Here is a 24,318-nt window from a genome sequence, read left to right as displayed (position 1 = left end):
AGAAAAAAGAATCTTCTTTTATTATTTATAGCAAAGCTAGAGATTAATTAGAGGTGCTACAAGTCAAAGAGCTTTTCTTTAGTGCTGAGTTGAAGTGTTATCCATCCACCCTTGAGTCAGCAGAAAACTATACTTGGGATGAAATTTTCTGTCTCTACTTTCATCCCCTGTTCTGCCTCTGTATGACCCTTATTTATTTATTTATTTATTTGTTTGTTTGTTTGTTTGTTTATTCATTTGTCCAATACACAAATACATAGGAAGAAAAATAGACATGTAGTAATATACATAAGGGTAAAAGTGAACTTAGAGGAGAGGATATATGAAAGAAAGAAAATATATATGATAAGTGAGAGAAAGGAAAGACAATTGGACGAAAGGCACACCAGTGCACTTATGTACGCCCCTTACTGGCCTCTTAGGAACCTGGAGAGGTCAATCGTGGAGAGTCTAAGAGAGAAGTGTTGGGGGTTAGGGGTTGACACAATTGAGTCCGGTAATGAGTTCCACGCTTCGGTAACTCGATTGTTGAAATCATATTTTTTACAGTCAAGTTTGGAGCGGTTCGTATTAAGTTTGAATCTGTTGCATGCTCTTGTGTTGTTGCAGTTGAAGCTGAAGTGGTAATTGACCGGTAGGACGTTGCAGCATATGATCTTGTGGGCAATACTCAAATCATGTTTTAGGCGCCGTAGTTCTAGGCTTTCTAGGCCCAGGATTGTTAGTCTATTTTCGTAGGATGTTTCAGGCCACCTGTAGTTGTGGCTTTCAGCCAAAGTAATAGGTGGCAAAGTGACAAAGACTAATAGTGACCTCGGATAATCTTGAAGTAAAGGAGTCCAGAAGGAATACAGTCGCATTTTTTTCTGTAACACTTTTAAAAAGGTGCATGTTTTTGCAAATTGCAGTAACTTCACTGGTTGCATGGAGTAGTTAGAGACTTATATAGGATTCCTTTCTTAGGAAAAAAACCCTCATCTTTTTTACTTGTCTCCAAGGTGCTTTTTTTAAAGGCAATGGGACTCTTCTCCCCACCCCCCACCCCTTGCAGAAGAAGTAAACGTTTTGGTTCTCATCATGAAGCTCCATGGATTCTGGTGGGAGCTATGGAAGGATTCGTTACAACACAATGGCGGTGGGGATTGGGAGAATCACATTTTTCTCTTTGCAGTCATCTAGTTTTTAGCACGGTTCCGACACACAGCTAGAGAAAAGTTTACAGAAGATGGGCTCACGGACAAATCCTAAAGCTCAGAAGACAAAACCTCTGGTCCTTGGTGAGCGAACCAGGTTGGATCCTGCAATGTATTGCCCACAAAATCATATGCTGCAACGTCCTGCCTGTCAATGACTACTTCAGCTTCAACCGCAACAACACAAGAGCACGCAACCAATTCAAACTTAATATTAATCGCTCCACGCTTGACTGTAAATATTTGACTTTAGCAATCGAGTTGTCGAAGCGTGGAACTCATTACCGGACTCAGTAGTGTCAATCCCTAACCCCCAACATTTCTCCCTTAGACTATCCACGATTGACCTCTCCAGGTTCCTAAGAGGTCAGTAAGGGGCGTACATAAGTGCACTAGCCTGCCTTTTGTCCCCTGTCCAATTGTCTCTCCTTATCTCATATATCATATATCTTTTCTTCCTTTCATATATCTTCTCCTCTACTTTTATATCTTTTCTTTATATATAATACTTCATGTCTATCCTCTTCAATATGTATTGTGTATTGGACAAAATAAATAAATAAAATAATAAATAAATGTTATTATGGACCACAGTCACTTTAAATTGTATTAGCACTCTCCCTGAGAACTCTGGAGGCCAGTTATGTGTCCTCAGGTTCACCGGCATCAGAACGCAAATGGGTGTGGCACCTTCTTGAAACAAGTAAAAGGAGTTTGTGGGTTTTTCAGAACACACACAGCCCTCCCTAAACACCAGCTATTTCCTCTCTACTGTGTTGTAAAGAGGAAATAGGTGCGTCGGATTCTTCCTCTTCTGTTGAGGGTGGGCGGTGTTCTGAAAAATCCACAAACTCCTTTTACTCGTGCTTATTCAAGTACAGTGGTACCTCATCATACGAACTTAATTGGTTCCAGGAGGAGGTTCGTAAGGTGAAAAGTTTGTAAGAGGAAATAATGTTTCCCATAGGAATCAATGTAAAAGCGAATAATGCGTGCAAATCCTTCAGGAAAATCCCAAACTTTAGAAGGGAGGCGAACAGAGGGCAGGGAGGAGCAGCTAAAGGGGGCGGGTGGAAGAAGCAAGGCTAGGCTAAAGGGTGAGTGGGAAGGAAGAAAGGCAAGGGGGGCGCCCCTCCCTTTTCTTTCTTCAAAAGACACCGTTTCAGTGCCTTTGCAAGCACGCTGTTCTCTGCAAAATCTTTCCTCCAAGCTGCCCCTCCCTTTTCTTTCTTAAAAAGACACCGTTTCAGTGCCTTTGCAAGCACGTTGTTCTCTGCAAAATCTTTCCTCCCCCAAGCTGCCCCTCCCTTTTCTTTCTTCAAAAAAGGGGGGGGAAAGAAACCCCTTCATCCCAGCAGCAGCTGCTTGGGTTCGTAAGGTGAAAATAGTTCGGAAGAAGAGGCAAAAAAAATCTTAAACACCAGGTTCGTATCTTGAAAAGTTCGTTAGAAGAGGCGTTCGTAAGATGAGGTACCACTGTACTTCGTTCAGATATTAAATGATATAGGAATGCTGCTAACCTCTCTGTGTTTTTGCAGCGGTTGCAAAATTGTAAACGTAGATTCCATCTTTCCTTTGTCTTATGAGTACATAATTTAGATAAGGTGATAGTAATATTGTTTAAAAAATGCCTGGTTTCCCAGTCTCATGGGCAAAGCACAAAGGTGGTTTAGGCCTGAGATCAATCCTGCGGAAAGATGGAATCATTTTATTAGCTAACTTGGAAATTCGATAGTGAAGTATTTATAGATCAGGTGCAAAACTTCCTGCTAACTCATCCTGTACAAGGTTCATAGAATCAAGAACTTGCCACCCCTGGGTTGAACGCTGGCTCCGTTTCTTTATAGATTTGGACCAACTGTCAAGAAGGTTCTTTAGGTCATCTGTTCTATTTGGTTCAGGGATTCCTTTTAGAAAGAATGATCAAAAGATAATGTTATTTGATTTTTTTGGGGTCTAACCATAATCAAAACAAATTCATTACTCCTTTCACTCCTTTGTCAAACATTTGTTGTTTTGTCTGTTTAACAGGACCCATCAAGGTTTTCTTTCAAACCCCCAAATTCAATGAATATTAGTGTAGAAACATAGAAACATAGAAGACTGACGGCAGAAAAAGACCTCATGGTCCATCTAGTCTGCCCTTATACTATTTCCTGTGTTTTATCTTAGGATGAATATATGTTTATCCCAGGCATGTTTAAATTCAGTTACTGTGGATTTACCAACCACGTCTGCTGGAAGTTTGTTCCAAGGATCTACTACTCTTTCAGTGAAATAATATTTCCTCACGTTGCTTTTGATCTTTCCCCCAACTAACTTCAGATTGTGTCCCCTTGTTCTTGTGTTCACTTTCCTATTAAAAACACTTCCCTCCTGAACCTTATTTAACCCTTTAACATATTTAAATGTTTCGATCATGTCTCCCCTTTTCCTTCTGTCCTCCAGACTATACAGATTGAGTTCATTAAGTCTTTCCTGATACATTTTATGATTAAGACCTTCCACCATTCTTGTAGCCCGTCTTTGGACCCGTTCAACTTGGTCAATATCTTTTTGTAGGTGAGGTGTCCAGAACTGAACACAGTATTCCAAATGTGGTCTCACCAGCGCTCTATATAAGGGGATCACAATCTCCCTCTTCCTGCTTGTTATACCTCTAGCTATGCAGCCAAGCATCCTACTTGCTTTTCCTACTTTACTGTGTAAAGCTAAAGAATTTCCCAGTCAGCATAGATACCTGGAATCTGGAAAATTTATGCTTTGCTAATAAGTTGCCTGGTTTGAGGTGCAAAAATCCAGATGACTACCATATTAACAGAGCATCATGGAGATAATTGAAGAGTAACTTTGATTATTATAGATAATTTGGATATTGTAACAGATACCTGGTAGCTTAATAGCTGACAACTAGGGTTTCCATCCCAGTGTCCTAATGTGATGCCTTTGAGAAGTCTATAACAGAAATTTCTAGAATGTTCAAAGGCTTCCCAAGAAAGTGGCCCATATTTTGATGTTCGCATTATACAGCTGGTTGCTATGGGTTTATTGATAAACTCATAAATCCAATATTGCCAAACTTGAGAAATAGAAAAGAATATTTACAGATCAAGGTTGAATTGTGAGGTTCTAAGCTCACAGAACACCAAGCACTCCACAATCTTGAGAAAACGTATTCATCATTGTTTTGCAGATATTCTTCTGTTTAGCTATCTTCATGAGAACGTTCATGAGAAGATTGAAACTGAGAATCTCATGAAGGAAGACTTTAGGAGAAACCCTTCCACCCTTCCACCTCTCACAATACTATACAACACAGTATCAACAGTAGAGACCTTCAAATTTCTAGGTTCTATCATATCTCAAGGCCTAAAATGGTCACATAACATCAAAAACATCATCAAAAAAGCACAACAAAGAATATTCTTTCTGCGCCAGCTCAGGAAGCTCAAACTGCCCAAGGAGCTGCTGATACAGTTCTACAGAGGAATCATTGAGTCTGTCATCTGCACCTCTATAACTGTCTGGTTTGGTGCTGCAACCCAACAGGACCGACACAGACTTCAGAGGACAATCAGAACTGCAGAAAAAACAATTGCTGCCAACCTGCCTTCCATTGAGGACCTGTATACTGCACGAGTCAAAAAGAGGGCAGGGAAAATATTTACTGACCCCTCACATCCTGGACACAAATTGTTTCAACTCCTACCCTCAAAACGTTTCTACAGAGCACTGCACACCAAGACAACTAGACACAAGAACAATTTTTTTCCAAACGCCATCACTCTACTAAACAAATAATTCCCTCAACACTGTCAGACTTTCTACTAAATCTGCACTTCTATTCTACTCGTTTTTCTCATCATTCCTATCACCCATTTCCTCCCATGTTGACTGTATGACTGTAACTTGTTGCTTATATCCTAAGATTTTTATTAATATTGCTTCTTCATTGCTTATTTGACCCCTAGGACAATCATTAAGTGTCGTACCACATGATTCTTGACAAATGTATATTTTATTTTATGTATGCCGAGAGCATATGCACCAAGACAAATTCCTTTTGTGTCCAATCACACTGGGCCAATAAAATTCTATTCTATTCTATTCTATTCGGTAGGGAGGTAGGGAAAGCAAGTAGGAAGCTTGGCTGCATAGCTAGAGGTATAACAAGCAGGAAGAGGGAGATTATGATCCCACTATATAGAATGCTGGTGAGACCACATTTGGAATACTGTGTTCAGTTCTGGAGACCTCACCTATAAAAAGATATTGACAAAATTGAACGGGTCCAAAGATGGGCTACAAGAATGGTAGAAGGTCTTAAGCATAAAACGTATCAGGAAAGACTTAATGAACTCAATCTGTATAGTCTGGAGGACAGAAGGAAAAGGGGGGACATGATCGAAACATTTAAATATATTAAAGGGTTAAATAAGGTTCAGGAGGGAAGTGTTTTTAATAGGAAAGTGAACACAAGAACAAGGGGACACAATCTGAAGTTAGTTGGGGGAAAGATCAAAAGCAACATGAGAAAATATTATTTTACTGAAAGAGTAGTAGATCCTTGGAACAAACTTCCAGCAGACGAGGTAGATAAATCCACAGTAACTGAATTTAAACATGCCTGGGATAAACATATATCCATCCTAAGATAAAATACAGAAAATAGTATAAGGGCAGACTAGATGGACCATGAGGTCTTTTTCTGCCGTCAGACTTCTATGTTTCTATGTTTCTATGTATTCTATTCTATATGTTATTTTATTCCATGTATCCAATCTTCTAACGAAGATTGAAAAATAAATGTGCCAGCCAAGTTTGTGGACAGTTTATCAGAAATGAAAACAACAAAGCTTTTCCTGGGTTGAAAGTCTTCACAATGTAAGAGTCTGCGGGAGGCAGAATGACTAAAACAGATTAGACACGAAGTCAGTTGGAAATATAAGAGCTCACACAGATAATTTCATAAACATATTAAATTTAAACTTTGTTCTTCCTATTTTGAGGTTTGAGTGTAAATTGAGGTAGTTATACCTTGAATATTCACAATTCACAACAACATGGGTTTGAACTTTGAATAATAATTCATCCATTTTTAAGTATATTATAGGCATTAACCATGTTAATTTATAGATATGCTACTTTGAGATGAGAGTAAAGATCAACCCCAAAAAACATTGCCAAGTATTTATTACACATTGATGGCAAATTATTTATTTAAATAGGCGAGGATTCCATGGTTAAATATTTTTATTTTTTGAAATAAACAAACTACCTATTGATCAATTAGAGTGATAAAGAGCGATAATATTTAAGAAATAATTGGGGAAACATCCACTAAAATGAATACAATAAATGAATACAATAGTACCTCAAAATATTTAATCAGGTTTAATGAGGTTTTATCATGCTGCATGATACTAATACAAATCCAATGTTGAATATAAGCCATGTTATTTTTCCATATTGGATACATAAGGAATCATAATTTTTTTCTCTCATATATACACAAATACAAACACAACAAAACATATCATCTGATTCACAAATCAGAAAAAAGCTTTTTGGTGGGACTTAATTTCATAAGTCTTAAAAATGTACCCACCATCATAGATTCTTCCATGTGTCCTTTTGTTCGACTACTTTTGACATGTACAAATTATATGATTGTAAGGCATAAGACTATACTTTCATCATTAAAATGTGAGGCATCATTAATATTTAAATTTGCTCAGTGAAATGTCAAACAACGGTCAAAATATATCCATGGCATTTCAAGCAAAGAAGGCAATACTAATTTGATCTAATAAAATAGTACTGCAAAACGTGATGCTTCAAATGTTCACCGTAAGTAAAAATAGGTATTTCTCTATCATATATAATGAATGAATAAGAAATAGTTGACTGAAGCCATTTTTCTTTAAACGCCATCAAATTCACAGGGAATCCGTTTGTTTCACGTCCTAACTCTTTTACAAGGCACTGTAAGGCTTTTTTCACCAGAAAACCCATTTTCATGTCTGCAGATGGTTCCATTAATTGGACTGATGTTTTCATTGTTGGATTCTAACTGGGAACTCCCAGAAGTAGGCAGCTGAAAGAAATGAGTAAATTGAGAAACAAGCAGATACTGACTTTAAAAAATATTTTATTTATTTATTCATTCATTTATTTATTTATTAGATTTGTATGCCGCCCCTCTCCGAAGACTCGGGGCGGCTAACAACAATAAAAAGACAATGTAAACAAATCTAATATTAAAAATAATCTAAAAAACTCCAATTTAAGAACCAATCATACATACATGCATACCAGGTATAAATTCTATAAGCCTAGGGGGGGAAGGGAAAATTTCAATTCCCCCATGCCTGACGACAGAGGTGGGTTTTAAGGAGCTTACGAAAGGCAAGGAGGGTGGGGGCAACTCTGATATCTGGGGAGAGCTGGTTCCAGAGGGTCGGGGCCACCACAGAGAAGGCTCTTCTCCTGGGTCCCGCCAAACGACATTGTTTAGTCGACAGGACCCGGAGAAGACCAACTCTGTGGGACCTAACTGGCCGCTGGGATTCGTGCGGCAGAAGGCGGGTCCCGGAGATATTCTGGTCCAATGCCATGAAGGGCTTTATAGGTCATAACCAACACTTTGAATTGTGACCGGAAATTGATCGGCAACCAATGAAGACTGCGGAGTGTTGGTGTAACATCGGCATACCTTGGGAAGCCCATGATTGCTCTCGCAGCTGCATTCTGCACGATCTGAAGTTTCTGAACACTTTTCAAAGGTAGCCCCATGTAGAGAGCATTACAGTAGCCGAACCTCGAGGTGATGAGGGCATGAGTGACTGTGAGCAGTGAGTCCCGGTCCAGATAGGGCCGCAACTGGTGCACCAGGCGAACCTGGGCAAACGCCCCCCTCACCACAGCCGAAAGATGTTTCTCTAATGTGAGGTGTGGATCGAGGAGGACGCCCAAGTTGCAGACCCTCTCTGAGAGGTCAATAATTCCCCCCCCCAAGGTTATGGACGGACAGATGGAGTTGTCCTAGGGAGGCAGAACCCACAGCAACTCCGTCTTATCCGGGTTGAGTTTGAGTCTATTCAGAACAGCCAGAACTATTCCTCATTCCTGCTTTTCACTCAAGTAGTTGTAAGAGAGGAATGCAATTTGGCCTGATTGAATGAATGAATGAGCTGATATTCAGAATTTGTATCTCTTCACATTTCTCAGGGTAGTTCTTGTGTGTATATATATAGTATATATGCACACAAATATATCAGAATTCATGTTATAAAGAAAATATAATTATCAAATGGGAGTTTTTGAGAGGAGAAAGGAAGCAAGAAAACATATCCAGTATTTCAACATATTTTTGTAGATTTTTATTTGTGAACTGATGGACTAATGTGTTGGAATGACTAATGAAATTATATAAGAGAAAGTGACACAGACTGGAAATATTTGATCCAATATTAATGACTGTATTACTGTAATTATGTAGAAAATAAAGCAATGCAATTAAGTACAAAATTTGTTTTTTTACAAACTTACTTTTCTTTTAGACTGAGTATTCGTAGGTAGACTGTTGTTAGTCCTGATTTGAGTTGCTTCTTCTAAATCTAGAACACAAAATAAATTTATATAATTATGAATAACCTCTTTGAGTGTAAAGAAATATAAATAATCTATCACATAATTCCACACATGAATCTTGGAAGATCACTTAATTCACTTCCACTTAGTATAAATATTCTAAACTTGAAGTCCAATTTATCTGGAAGCAGCAGGTTGGACAAATCAAATCCATGTAATCCTTCTTTATATCTGCTCTTTTTCAAATTATTTATTAAGTGTATTCAATTATCGGAGTTTGTAGTCCATAACCAATACTACTTCCTAGTTTATCAGAGCTGTAAAGCAGTAACTTTGGATTCCGTTCAAAGAATAAACTTCAACAACAGTTATCTAAATTACACAAGATTACTTGAGAGCTGAAAGCTATTACTGTATTTTTCGGTGTACAAGACGCACCCAGATTTTAGAGGAGAAAAACAAGGAAAAAAGTATTCTGAACCAAATGGTGTAATATTATATTGTTTAATAAAATATCAGTGTAGCAGAATACTTTTTACAACCATGTATACTTATTACGAACTTCAAACTTGACAGCTTCAAGACTTATGGACCTCAGCTCCTAGAATTTCTCCACCAGTCATGGTACCTTAGGAATGGGAGTTGAAGTCCACAAGCCTTAAACTTGCCAGGTTTGAAGACCCTTGCACACCTAACCCCTAACCCAGGGGTCTTCAAACTTGAAAGCTTTAAGACTAGTGTACTTCAACTCTCAGAATTCATCCACTAGTCATGTTACCTTAGGAATGGGAGTTGAAGTCCACAAGGGTTAAACTTGCCAGGTTTGAAGGCCAAAGTCAAGTTTCACCCAAATCCAACTTATTTGACCCCTATGACAATCATTAGGCGTTGTACCTCATGATTCTTGACATGTGTATCTTTTCTTTTATGTACACTGAGAGCATACTGTAGGCACTAATTACAAATTCATTGTGTGTCCAATCACACTTGGCCAATAAACACTTCTACTCTACTGTAACCGGAAAAGGCAGGGAGAAGCCTCCGTGGGGCCTCTCTAGGAATCTCCTGGAAGGAAACAGGGCCAGATAAGGCAGGGAGAAGCTTCTGTGGGGCCTCTCTAGGAATCTCCTGGGAGGAAACAGGACCAGAAAAGGCAGGGAGAACTCTCTAGGAATCTCCTGGGAGGAAGCAGGGCCTCCCCCTGGTTTCCCCAATCGCACACATTATTTGCTTTTACATTGATTCCTATGGGAAAAATTGCTTCTTCTTACAAACTTTTCTACTTAAGAACCTGGTCACGGAATGAATTAAGTTCGTAAGTAGAGATATCACTGTGTATGCAATCTAATACCCCTTCTACAATGATCATACAGATGGTTATTGTTAAGTCTGTATAAAGAAAAATACTGTAAAAATGCTGTCTCCGGGCAGAGAATGTAAATAAACCAAGGTCGCATCTGATTGGTTAAGACGCATGACAGTTCCTTTTAGGCGCGAGCCTCAAAGAGTATAAATAGAGCTGTTTTGACACTGACAGCTCAGACGAGTTCCATGCTGGAGTCACTTGCAAAAAGAGCTAATAAAGGAACCGTCTTTCAAAGTGCTTGTTTGGTCTGCTTCATTTCACTGGCGATGAGAGAACCGAAGAATCCACGTGTCAAGAATGAATAACCTCCAGATCGGCCGGGCTCCCGACTACTTCGATCCCGAGAAATCGTCATGGGACGCCTACATGGCAAAATTCGAAATCTTCCTCGAAGCGGCAGGAATGGGAGAAGCCGAAGCCGACAGAAAGCGGGCGATTTTTCTCAATTATTGCGGTACAGAAATCTTCGACCTCGTTCAAACTCTGACCGACCTGCTCCCGGCTAAATCTGTTCCTTGGGACGACCTTCAAGCAAGACTCGCAAATCACTTCAAACCAACGGAAATTATTTACATGATTGTCTTAAGGATCAAGTCTTATTTTTCCCCTTCCTTTGGACTAGCTCACCATGGAATGAGCTATGAGTAAAGCTATGGTCATTGCCATTCCTTCTCCCGAGGGTCAATGATTACATACCAATCTCTTCCATTATTACAGGGTGGCTTTTAAAATAAACCTAGACAAAGTCAGCATTCTGCCAAAATACTTTACCTGTAAGGACCTCATCAATTTGATCAACTACAAACTTTGCGTCTTCCATGCTGAAACACATGGGTGGCTTAAACTTCAAAACATTTCTGTAAGGTCCATCTGCACTCAGGAGGATCTTCCTTTCTTTCAGCCTAATTAGACAGAAGGAAAAAAATTACTCTTGAACACAAAGAAAAAAATGTCATGTTTAAGTTTAAGAAATCACTTTAAAACTTTTAATCTGGGTGAATCTACTAACATTTTGGTGGAGGCATAGTTTTAGAATACAAACACACACACACACACACACACATACATACTGTTGTGGTTAGCTCTGGCCCAGCTCCTGCCCCAAGGACTGTGGATGTGGGGGAGACATCCACATGCCACAGGCCTGTTTTGCTCCCAGTGGAATCTGATGATGAAGGCTCCTCTGACCAAGAAGACATGAGTGATAGGGAGGAGGAGAGTGTGGCAGACAGCTCAGAAGGAGATAGATTATCTAGCTCCTCCTTGGATTCAGAACAAGAGTTAATGATACAGCCACGCATGCAGAGAGCGATGCATAGGCAGCAACAACTGAGAGATTATTATCAAAGAAAATGAGGCCACCTGTGGTTGGGTGGGGCTGTGGTAATTAGTGAGGCTGCTATAAATAGCAGCCTGTGGGTTTGGCCATTGTGGAGGATTATCTGATCGTTGTGTTTCATGACTGCCTTGCTGACTTCGACCTTTGTGTGCTGATTTTCCCCCGCTTTGAAACTAAAGCAGAGCAAAGTGTGTGTCACTTTGTGAAAGAAGAAGGACTGTGAATTGCCTCACAGCTGCAATCTAAGTATCTCAGAACTGATAAGGGACTTGTACAAATTACCTTGTACAAATTGCTATAGAAAAAGAGTGCTTAGTTTATTTGAATTTTCGGTATAAAGAACATTGTTTTGAATTTTCAAACGTTTGTGTGTCTGAAATTTGTATCTGTGAATTTTCGGGAGGATTCTACTAGAGAGCTCGACAGAACACATACATGCATACTATTGGAAGTATAATAGGAAAATTCATAGGACTTTCATGAATTTTCAGGAAGACACAGAATTTTAAGAAGACATCTTACAGCAATAATATATTCAGCAATTTTCCTTCCATGGTGCCTCAATTGCCTAAGGTAGGTGATGCACTCTACATTTGGGTGGGTCTAATTTTTTGGCAAAGATAAGTAAACAGGTAAAAATGAGCACCTGCTAGATGTGAACTTATTTACTTCAGTTTAACATTACGTTTTGATAAGATATTTACTTGTAAATGACATGCTGGGCTTCAGCAGTAGCTGGTGTTCTTATTTGATCTTTCACAAGGTCCACGCCAATAAATAAGCCGGCACCTCTAAAAACATAAAGAAGGACATGTAACAGAGAAATGTAAAACTACAAAAATCATATCTCACTATTAAAAAGTAGGTCACTTCAGGATAGCTGGGTGTGTTTATATGTGTCTGTCTTTCTCTGTGTGTGCTTCTGCAGGCAAAACTGCTCAAGTGCTAGGCAGTACTCCAGATGTCCAGGGGGAGAGGGGTCAAAAAAGTCAAGATGTCAATCACCACCATGCAATTGAACCCCTGCCTATTTTTCATAGAGCATCTTAACTCTTCCTCCAAGTGGGTTTTTTTTTTAATTCTTTGTCCAATATACAATACATATGGAAGAGAATAGACATTAAGTAATATATATAACGATAGAAAGTAAAAAGAAGAGAAGTAGATGGGAGGGAGAGAATATATATGATATAAGAGATAAGGAGAGAATATATATGATATATATATAGATAAGGAGAATATATATGATATATGAGATAAGGAAAGACACTTGGACAGGGGACGATAGGCACATCAGTGCACTTATATACGCCCCTTACTGGCCTCTTAGGAACCTGGAGATGTCAATCGTGGATAGTCTAAGGGAGAAGTGTTGGGGGTTGGGAGTTGACACTATTGAGTCCGGTAATGAGTTCCATGCTTCGACAACTCGATTGCTAAAGTCAGATTTTTTACAGTCAAGTTTGGAGCGGTTAATATTAAGTTTGAATCTGTTGTGTGCTCTTGTGTTGTTGCGGTTGAAGCTGAAGTAGTCGTTGACCGGAAGGACGTTGCAGCATATGATCTTGTGGGCAATACTTAAATCTTGTTTTAGGCGCCGCAGTTCTAAGCTTTCAAGACCCAGGATAGATAGTCTATTTTCGTAGGGTGTTCTGTTTCGAGTGGAGGAGTGAAGGGCTCTTCTGGTGAAATATCTTTGGACGTTTTTGAGAGTGTTGATGTCTGAGATGTGGTATGGGTTCCAAACAGATGAGCTGTATTCGAGAATGGGTCTGGCATAGGTTTTGTAGGCTCTAGTCAGTAGTGTGAGATTGCCAGAGCAGAAGCTACGTAGGATCAGGTTAACAACTCTGGAAGCCTTTATGGCAATATTGTTGCAGTGGGCTTTAGCAGATATGTGGCAACAGGAAAGAATGCCAGGATAGCTTATCTCTAAGAATGTAACATCTGGAGAGTGATCAAACATTAGCTAAGTATACACTAGCCTTAACCAACAGGAAGAAAATTTGCAATAGGTAGCCACCCTTGAAAAAAAAATTCTTTTGTAAGACTACTGTATGTACAAAAATGGAAGGGTAATTCAATTCCTATTATGAACAAATTATTGCAGAAATTGATGGAGCTGGCTAAAATGGCAAAACTGACCACTTTGATTAAAGGAAAGAACACAAGTACTTTTTTTCCACATGGAAACCACTTCTGAACTTCATGCTTAATGTGGGGAAGACTGAAACGTTGACTTTGGGATTTACCAATCAGATTGATAGAAATGGCTTGTTTATACTATCAGGAAAAAGTAAAAAGTTTTGATTTGATGTTATCTTCACTATAAACCAGGGGTCCCCAAACTTAGCAATTTTAAAACTTGTGGACTTCAGCTTTCAGAATTCTGCAGGAGTTGAAGTCCACAAGTCTTAAAGTTGCCAAGTTTGAAGACCAAGTTTGAAGACCTCTGTTATAAGCAGTAAATAGCTTGGCAGCTGTATCTTGAACTATCTTTTAAATATCTTTTTATCTTTATCTACTAAAAAGTAGCTTTTTAGTCTTGCATTACTTGGTCAGCCCTAGTTGTATTAGAGGTCTGAGAACAGAATGTAACAGTAATGTTTATTTGACCAATGCTTAGGTTTTCCTTTATATTATTCTGGATGGTGGTAATAACCTAAAAGTACATTTTACCTACCTGACATCTCCCACCAGTGAGTGTTTTTTCTGTTGTTCCTTGAGTAGTCCAAAGAGGTAGTCTCCAACGTGTGTGGCATTGCCTTGTAGATCTTCCTGTTCTATTATATCCAAGACAGCCAGACCAATTGCACAAGATACTGGGTTGCCACCAAACTGAAAGCAGGAATAGTTGAGAATGTAGGTAGGACAGCAATTTCAAATATCTCTTTCCCCCAAATGTGACCTTATTTCACTGATGGCAACTCTCTATTTGAAGGGCTGTGAGAGGAGATGAGTTTTTGACAAAAATATCTGTTTGAAAGGTTGTGTGGTCCAATTTAGAGATGATTATTATTATTATTATTATTATTATTATTATTATTATTATTATTATTATTATTATTATTAAGCAATTACTAAGCAATGTCATCTGGCAGGGCCCAATGGAAGAGCCTTCTCTGTGGCGGCCCCGGCCCTCTGGAACCAACTCCCCCTGGAGATCAGAACCGTCCCCACCCTCCTTGCCTTTCCTAAATTGCTGAAAACTCATCTTTGTCGCCAGGCATGGGGAAATTGACACCTTCCCTAACTACTGCTTTATGTATGGTTTGATTGGGTTGTGTGATTATTTTATTAATAAGGGTTTTTAAATTGTGTTTTTAGGTATTGGATTTGTACATTGTTTTATTGTTGTGAGCCGCTCTGAGTTCCTGGAGAGGGGCGGCATACAAATCTAATAAATTATTATTAAATTATTATTATCATGCGTGTGCACATTCTTTTGACACCCAAGCCAAAAAAGGTTTGCCATCACTGTACTATAGCTTCCATTTTGGAACACTCTTATTTTTATTTGTTTGTTTGTTTGTTTATTTATTTATTTTGTCCAATACATAATACACATTGAAGAGAAAGATATGTAATAATATAAGTAAAGAAAAGAATAGAAGAAAAGATATAAAAGTATAGGTGAACATATTTGAAAGGAAGAAAAGATAAATGAGATAAGGAGAGACAATTGGACAGGGGATGAAAGGCACACTGGTGCACTTATGCACACCCCTTACTGACCTCTAAGGAACCTGCAGAGGTCAATCGTGGATAGTCTAAGGAAAAATGTTGGGGATTAGGGGTTGACACTACTGAGTCAGGTAATGAGTTCCATGCTTCGACAACTCGGTTCCTGAAGTCATATTTTTTACAGTCAAGTTTGTAGCGGTTAATATTAAGTTTGAATTTGTTGCGTGCTCTTGTGTTGTTGCGATTGAAGCTGAAATAGTCTTTGATAGGCAGGACATTGCAGCGTATGATCTTGTGGGCAATACTTAGATCATGTTTTAGGCGATGTAGTTCTAAGCTTTCAAGACCTAGGATTGAAAGTCTGCTTTCGTAGGGTATTCGGTTTCGAGTGGAGGAGTGAAGGGCTCTTCTGGTGAAGTATCTTTGGACATTTTCAAGGGTGTTGATGTCTGAGATGTGGTATGGGTTCCAGACAGATGAGCAGTAGTCCAGGGTTTGGCAAAAGTTTTGTAGGCTCTGGTGAGTAGCGTGAGATTGCCAGAGCAGAAGCTGCCTAGGATCAGGTTAACAACTCTAGCAGCCTTTTTGGCGATATTGTTGCAGTGGGCTTTGGCTCTTAGATCATTTGATATCTACATCACTACAAACTTGATTTGTATTCTGACGATCAGAACTTATAATTTAACTATCTGACTATAACACTAAAAGCGATACTCACAGTATTGAAGTATTCTAATCCTGAGGCACCAAAGGCTTCTGCAATTTCTCTTGTTGTGACAACACAAGACATTGGGTGGCCGTTCCCAATGGGCTTCCCCATAGTGACGATGTCAGGTACAAAGTCTTCACCCTGTAGCTGGAATGCCCAGAAATTCTTCCCAACACGACCAAATCCAACTTGGACTTCATCTGCTATGAAAACTCCTCCTGCTTTGTGGACAAATCTGGAAAAAGAAACAAAGTTCAGGTGTCTTATTATGACATTAGATAATTTCTAACCATTGATTTGTAACCTTAATTATATGAACTTTAAGCATAGCTCCTAAAAAAATCTCTTTTGAGATCTGAGAATTAAAAATACTGCTTGTATTGTCAAATACATGCTGCACTCTTTACTAGAAGTGATATATCAGAGCCTGAATGTTTGGAACTAAGTGGATTTGAAGCATGGCCTGGGGCCCGACATACTGTTGGCTTTTAGTTAGCGAAAGGCCAAATGAAATGAAGAAAATTGAAATTGCTACCTTTGATCAGAAAAATCATCACGTATATCGTTCATAAAGCTATTCCCTCAATATATCCATGGGATGCAAGGTCTGAATGTTTTTCTAAACCACTTTTTGCATTATTCACTCTATACATGTTTATTCCAATATTCATTTGAAATTATCACTTTGCTATATACATGCTAAACATAAATCAAGGGAAATATTCAGTAGCACGACAACTCTTCTCAAACACTGTTTCCCTAAATGTAAACATTACTGGGAACTGCATACTAAGATATTATAGTGAAGAAAAAAAATCAGCATTGTTGTTGGGCTGAAATCTTACTTGCCAAAATCTTCTTGTTACAAGTCTGCATTGGTTGCCGATCAGTTTCCGGTCACAATTCAAAGTGTTGGTTATGACCTATAAAGCCCTTCATGGCACCAGACCAGACTATCTCAGGGACCACCTTCTGTTGCACGAATCCCAGCGACCAGTTAGGTCCCACAGAGTTGGCCTTCTCCGGGTCCCATCAACTAAACAATGTCACTTGGCGGGACCCAGGGCAAGAGCCTTCTCTGTGGCGGCCCCGGTCCTCTGGAACCAACTCCCCCCAGAGATTAGAATTGCTCCCACCCTCCTTGCCTTTCGTAAGCTTCTTAAAACCCACCTCTGCGGCCAAGCATGGGGGGACTGAGATACTCTTTCCCCCTAGGCCTTTACAATTTTATGCATGGTATGTCTGTCTGTATGTATGTTTGGTTTTACAATAAGGGTTTTTAACTGTTTTAATATTGGATTGTCATATGCTGTTTTAAGGGGCGGCATACAAATCCAATAAAATCAAAATCAAATCAAACAAAAATTACAGCCACAAGCCACTATTTCTTAATAGGTACTGTGTTTCCCCAAAAATAAGACCCTCTCTTTCTTTCTTTCTTTCTTTCTTTCTTTCTTTCTTTCTTTCTTTCTTTCTTTCTTTCTTACTTACTTACTTATTTATCTACTTACTTACTTACTTACTTACTTACTTACTTACTTACTTACTTACTTACTTACTTACTTATTTACTTACTTATTGGATTTATATGTCACCCCTTTCTGGGGCAGCATATAAATCCAATTATATTTTTATTGTTGGATTATTGGAATTTTTTTTCCATCAAAAAAGTCACCGGGTCTTATTTTCAGGGGAGGAAATGTTGTCCACTGACTCATCTCACTTGCACACATTGCCCACGGCCTCTTTTTCACGGCCATCGGGAACTTCTTCGTCCAGCAGGGCTCTCTTGAAGGCTTCTGCAGCCGATAACAGAGTTCTGGATTGATCCGGAGCTCTGTTATCGGCTAGCGAGGCCTTAAGGAAAGCCTTGCCGGCAGAAGAAATGGCTGCAACTATCCAAAAATAAGCAGGAGGGCAGCTCAATCCACCCCGTCATTCCCATCCTAGCTTAATTTTTACCTGTAGGCAGGGTATTAATTAGGGCTTATTTGGGGTAGGGCTTATATTGGGTGCACATGTAAAAATAAAGCTAGGACTCACTTTTTGAGTAGGTTGTATTTTGGGGAAAACACAGTAGAATGGGGCATTAAATTACTATTCACAAATCGGGTGCCTTGGTCCATTCCATACATCATTTAGCGGGACCCAGGGGAAGAGCCTTATCTGTGGCAGCCCCGGCCCTTTGGAACCAACTCCCCCCAGAGATTAGAATTGCCCCCACCCTCCTCACCTTTCGTAAACTTCTTAAAACCCACCTCTGCCGTCAGGCATGGGGGGACTGAGATATTCTTTCCCCCTAGGCCTTTACAATTTACGCATGGTATGTCTGTATGTATGTTTGGTTTTTATAATAAGGGTTTTTTTTAGTTATTTTAGTATTGGATTGGATTGTTACATGCTGTTTTTATCATTGTTGTTAGCCGCCCCGAGTCTATGGAGAGGGGCGGCATACAAATCCAATAAATAAAATAAATAAATAAAATAATAAAATAAAATAAAATAAAATAAAATAAAAATAAAAATAAAAAATAAAATAAAATAAAATAAAATAAAATAAATAAAATAAAATAAAATAAAATAAAAAAATAAAATAAAATAAAATAAAATAAAATAAAATAAAATAAAATAAATAAAATAAAATAAAATAAAATAAAATAAATATTGGGACTCTTAGATGCTGGCTATATTGCTATACTGAAAATTGTAGGAAGGCAGGATAGTAGATTGGAAAACTCCTGCTAATTGTTCGTCTACAATTAAGCCATTCCACGCACTATACATACTGTGCCACTTTCTGGAAATAGCCTGCAGGTGGAATTATTTGGCCTCCACAACTCTGCATGGATTCAGCAATAAAGGCAGCAATCTAAGTCAAAGAAGATGTCGCATAAGAAGGTGTTACAGAGGAAAGAATGGTTCTCAACCTAGTCTTTTGCAAATGACCCAACAATTAAATGTAGGCTATCAAAACAAGGAAAGCAAGGGCAGAAAGAGTTTGGGCAGTTGTACGCATAACTATGAGGAAGGGATGCCCAATTTTTCAATGCCAGGTCACACATCCAATTGAATTATCTCAAAAAAGATTTATTGAGAGAGTGTTGGACTGATTTTTAAAGTGTACCAACATACAGGGGGTGGACAGAAAAATGGAAACACTTGACTTTTTTGGCATCATAATGTTTGAACATGTTCAAATCAATCAAAACTTGACATATTTTAATGTTTTTTAAAAAGATTCTGTTATTTGATATGTTTTTTAAACTACCTTTTTTTTTTTTACAGAAATTTAAGGAAATTGGTTATACCCTTCTAGAAATGGCAGACCTCTCAGACTTTCAAAGAGGCCAAATTGTTGGTGCTCGAATGGCAGGCGCTAGTGTAACAGAAAGTGCCCAAATGTTTGGCACTTCAAGAGGTCATGTCTCAAAATTAATGACTATTTTTGAAAGAGAAGGGAAAACGTCCTCAGCCAAGCACAGTTCTGGTCGAAAGTCGAAGTTGTCAGAGAGAGACCGTCGGACTCTAACGCGAATTGTTAGAGCGGATCGCAAGACCGCAGCTCCTAAAATCAGTGCAGAGCTCAATAGACACGTACAGAACCCAGTTTCCACAAAAACTGTTTGAAGGGAGCTTCACAAATCTGGATTCCACGGAAGGTGCAAGGTGTTTCCATTTTTCTGTCCACCCCCTGTATTTCAGTATCTACTTTAGATGGAATACCCAGGGAGATTTTACTATCCAGATTATCTGATAAATGACGAGGTTCTGTATTTTGATTAATCCCTCATTATTCCAAATCCCCAAATATCAAAAGAATATTTGGCACGTTCTTTTTATTATATATGAGACACACGGGAACAGCCAGTTACATCTCTTTTATCTCAGCAAAGATCCCTAAACATATTGCTTGGGGTTAAAAGTCCCAGAGTGAAATTTTGGGCATCCCTGCTTGAGAAAAGACTTAAAGTGAAAGTTCACAAAAAAAGAGCCACTTGAGAAAAAAGAAGCTTACAGATAAAAGTAATCCCAGTTGTCGGGAATAACAACAACGCAAACAGACACAAAGACATGATGTCAAATCAAATCATCATTTTGGTAGATCAAAACATGAAGCTTACTTTTTTTCCTCTGTTTTTTTTTTTGCCCTGCATTAAGTCACTGCTGTTCCCCCAAAACTGCCTGCAGTGCACGTTTGCTATTTAACTGACCGCCTCCCACACTTTGCGTAACCCTCCCTGAGAATCTGTAGGTTTTGCGGTAGCTGGGCAGGAGGGTCTTCCTGGAAAGAAGGTCATTCTGTAACGTGTAAAGAAGAGGGTACACTACAGCCAGGCAGTAGAAGATTCCCCATTGTCTGTATAACGTTATCCCACGTCTACGGCCCCAAAACCTACAAAGATATATATGAAAAGGGAGAGAAACAGACAAAGGGAAGAAAATAGAAACTCCCTGTTAGATTTTATTTTCGTTTTGTTTTTCCAAAAATGGTTAAAGAATTAAAAGACTGATAGATTTCTGGACTTTAAGGTAGTTGGGAGAAAATAAGTTTGAAAATGATCCGGCACTTTTTAGGACTTGAAACATTCCTGGAAACTATATTATTAGAATTATTGGAGGAATGTTTTAATTGAGGGTTCTTAATCATAATTAAGGGGAAGAGCCTTCTCTGTGGCAGCCCCGGCCTTCTGGAACCAACTCCCCCCGGAGATTAGAACTGCCTCCACTCTCTCTGTCTTTCGTAAACTACTCAAGACTCATTTATGCCGCCAGGCATGGGGGAGTTAAGATATTCCTTCCCCCTAGGCCACTACAAGTTATGCATGGTATGTTTGTGTGTATGTTTGGTTTTTTATAATAAGGGTTTTTAGTTGTTTTATTAAATTGGATTGTTACATGTTGTTTTACCATTGTTGTTAGCCGCCCCGAGTCTGCGGAGAGGGGCGGCATACAAATCCAATAAATAAATAAATTGTTTCATTGGGTTTTTTTATATTGCTGTTTTTATATTGTTGTTAGCTGCCCAGAGTCTATAAGGAGTTGCAAATCGCATTAATAAATAAATAAGAATAAATAAATGTTTATCAGCTTGTTTGTATTAGAGCTGGGCACTGCTTCAAATTTAAATTATTTAAATTACTTTAAATTACTAGCTGGTTTAGTTTTCAACTTGTTTTCCTCTTTTACTTTTAAGTTAATCACTGTATACTACTTATTTTATTTTTTATTTATTAGATTTGTATGCTGCCCTTCTCCAAAGACTTGGGCCGGCTCACTTACTGGATAACCACACACAAAAAATAAATAATTATTAGTAACCAAAAAGAAATTTAATCAGCCCTTTCATCATCTTCATGTGAAGTCAAAAACTCACTGATTTTACTTTTGTTGATCCTTTTGTGATAGTGATTTTTGTACCGTAATTAATTACCTGTTAATAGACAAAGTCTATTCTTCTGAAATTCCTTTTTTAAAATCACTGCAACCCAACAGGACCGACACAGACTTCAGAGGAGAATCAGAACTGCAGAAAAAACAATTGCTGCCAACCTGCCTTCCATTGAGGACCTGTATACTGCACGAGTCAAAAAGAGGGCGGGGAAAATATTTACTGACCCCTCACATCCTGGACACAAATTGTTTCAACTCCTACCCTCAAAACGTCGCTACAGAGCACTGCACACCAAGACAACTAGACACAAGAATAGTTTTTTTCCGAACGCCATCACTCTACTAAACAAATAATTCCCTCAACACTGTCAGACTTTCTACTAAATCTGCACTTCTATTCTACTAGTTTTTCTCATCATTCCTATCACCCATTTCCTCCCATGTTGACTGTATGACTGTAACTTGTTGTTTATATCCTAAGATTTCATTAATATTGCTTCTTCATTGCTTATTTGACCCCTATGACAGTCATTAAGTGTTGTACCACATGATTCTTGACAAATGTATATTTTATTTTATGTACACTGAGAGCATATGCACCAAGGCAAATTCCTTGTGTGTCCAATCACACTTGGCCAATAAAAATTCTATTCTATTCTATATCGCTTTAAAATATTTGTAATTGCTGGTTTTAAATATCAACTTTTGCTCATGTGTATATCGGATCCTTTGGTATTTGCTCTGGTATTCAGCCTTTCTTACTTGGACTTTTAGTTAACCAGAGTGTTTTATTTTAAACCCAATCACACTACATTGTGCTTTGTTATCCTTTATGGGTTTTTTGGGGTTGAGTTTGGTGGATAAGATTTTGCGGTTTCTAATTCTAAATTCTTTTTTCAGCCCAAATGCTAAACAGTTTTAATTACGATTGAAAATCCCAAGAGTTGTAACCTAACAATTTTGGCAAGTGCTAGGTTAGGGAAGGCAGCTTTATTATAGACTATTTAGTTTTCCTTTAGGTATTAAAACAAAGTTAATGTATTATTATGTAACTTGCTGGAAACTCATTGAAATAGATAATGACTTACTGGAAGCCCTTTTATAAGTTCAGAGGTAAACTGGAGTGTGAAACATATTTATGGGGCATCCATGGAACCATATTAATTTTCTGAATTTATTATTATCTGAAAGACGATATGTGGTGAAATTGTTGGGCTTTCAGCCTAGTCTTCTTGTAGCACGGAACAATCTTTTGATTTTCTCCATTTATTTTTTATATTTTTGAACTGCTCATCTGCCTCAAAAAGGGACTTTGTGGAGTCCCTATTAAATTAAAAAGAATGAAATCACCTGTAGTTTTAAAAAAAATCTTGGGGCCTTTAAAAGAAACAAGGTTCAGATGTTTCCTTTTCTAATCAGTTTTGAAAAATTGCTTAACTTCTTTTCAGCAGTTAGGAACCTTTGGATCCACAAGTCTGAAAACACCAGGTAAGGGTTTTTTCCCCCCAATCCTCAGCGAGGACATTTTAAATACAAGTCTGGGGCGTGTCCGTAAAATATTCAATTATAAAAACAGTGTATAAAAGTTAAAATGTTAGAAAGAGGCAATTTTGATTAAATGCAATGCTCTCTACATGGGGCTACCTTTGAAGAGTGTTCGGAAACTTCAGATCATGCAGAATGCAGCTGCGAGAGTAATCATGGGCTTCCCCAGGTATGCCCATGTTACACCAACACTCCGCAGTCTGCATTGGTTGCCGATCAGTTTCTGGTCATAATTCCCTGTACTCAGCAGGAAAAATAGGCCTTTGCTAAGATACTTCCTATTCATAGCCTCAAAAGATATCAAGAAGCTAAAGAGAGGAAGGGAAAATCCAGATTTATTAAACCCACGTGGGTCTTCATTTAAAACAATGCTTGCAAAATTCATATGAATTAAAGGGGGATAGGGAACACCTTAAAATCCAGAATCTGTTAAAAAAAGAAAGAAAGACATTTCAATTATATATAAGATAATTAAATGGTCTTAATCAGGACGAACATTGACGGATGGGGAAGAGGCAAAATAAATCTTTTTTAAAAAAATTTCAAGAGTACCTTGCGACCATTCTTTTGAGCTTTTTCGATAATATTTCTCACATCATCAGCATAAGCACCTGCTGGATCTCCATGGTCTTCTCTATACTTTCCTCTATAAATATCTGGTGATGGTGCCTAAAATGCAAGACTAATGTTTGAAATATACATTTCAATGCAAGTTCCCGTGCAAAACTACTGTATACTTAAAACCAGTCATCTTTTTCTCTGTGCATAGGAGTAATTGCAAAATACATATTGGTTTTACATGAAAATAATGACAGATTGCATGAAGCCTGCCCCATGTTAGCTCAGTAGATCCAACGTCTATATAGGCATGTGCAAGAATCGGTAGTAAGAATATGCTGGCAGGGAGAACTTAGAAAAAATTGAAATATTTATTTATCTATTTATTTATTTATTTATTCCATTTTTTTTTATGCTGCCCTTCTCCTTAGACTCAGCTTAGAAAACTGTTGTGGTTGGCTCTGGCCCAGCTCCTGCCCAAAGGAATGTGGAGGTGGATGCAGGGGAAACTTCAACATGTCACAGGCCTGTGTTATTGCCGACAGAGTCAGTTCAGAGTTTAGTTTCCTCGGACGAAGAAGAAGGTGGGAGTGACTCAGCAGAGGGGGGCTTGGCACACAGCCCAGGCAGTCAATCTCCCTTATCTTCCATTGATTCGGATGAAGACGTTTTGGATCCACGCAAGTGCAGAATTATGCGTAGAAGAGACCAAGTAAGGACGTATTACAGGAGATAAGAGCGGCCACCTGTGTTTGGGTGGGGCTCCAGAAATTAGGGCTGCTGCTATGAATAGCAGTACATGGGTTTGGCCATTGTGGAAGATTATCTGATCGCAGTTCGTCAGGAATCCTGTGTTGCTGGTTTCTGGACTTTGTTTGTTGAATTTTTCACACCTTTGAAACCAAAGCAGAGCAGTGTGTGTGTGTGTGTGTGTGTGTAT

At 38.5% G+C, this 24,318-nt stretch overlaps 1 protein-coding gene across 1 annotated transcript in view; it reads right to left on the bottom strand.

Moving 5' to 3' along the window:
• Positions 1 to 6,570: 6,570 nt before the first annotated feature.
• Positions 6,571 to 24,318, bottom strand: part of ETNPPL (ethanolamine-phosphate phospho-lyase) — a 32,603-nt gene continuing 14,855 nt past the window's right edge. The window contains exons 6-13 of the mRNA XM_070757919.1: positions 23,373 to 23,489; positions 18,671 to 18,753; positions 15,894 to 16,119; positions 14,175 to 14,329; positions 12,196 to 12,282; positions 10,924 to 11,054; positions 8,745 to 8,812; positions 6,571 to 7,290 (exon numbers count right to left, since the gene is read on the bottom strand). Coding sequence (XP_070614020.1) covers positions 7,153 to 7,290; positions 8,745 to 8,812; positions 10,924 to 11,054; positions 12,196 to 12,282; positions 14,175 to 14,329; positions 15,894 to 16,119; positions 18,671 to 18,753; positions 23,373 to 23,489 — 1,005 coding nt within the window. The 3' untranslated portion in view covers positions 6,571 to 7,152. The remainder of the gene's footprint in view (positions 7,291 to 8,744; positions 8,813 to 10,923; positions 11,055 to 12,195; positions 12,283 to 14,174; positions 14,330 to 15,893; positions 16,120 to 18,670; positions 18,754 to 23,372; positions 23,490 to 24,318) is intronic.

Source organism: Erythrolamprus reginae, chromosome 7 (genome assembly GCF_031021105.1).
Source record: "Erythrolamprus reginae isolate rEryReg1 chromosome 7, rEryReg1.hap1, whole genome shotgun sequence".
Classification (NCBI taxonomy): domain Eukaryota; kingdom Metazoa; phylum Chordata; class Lepidosauria; order Squamata; family Dipsadidae; genus Erythrolamprus; species Erythrolamprus reginae.
Note: the sequence above shows the minus strand (reverse complement) of the source record. Positions and strands in the feature narration are given on the sequence as shown.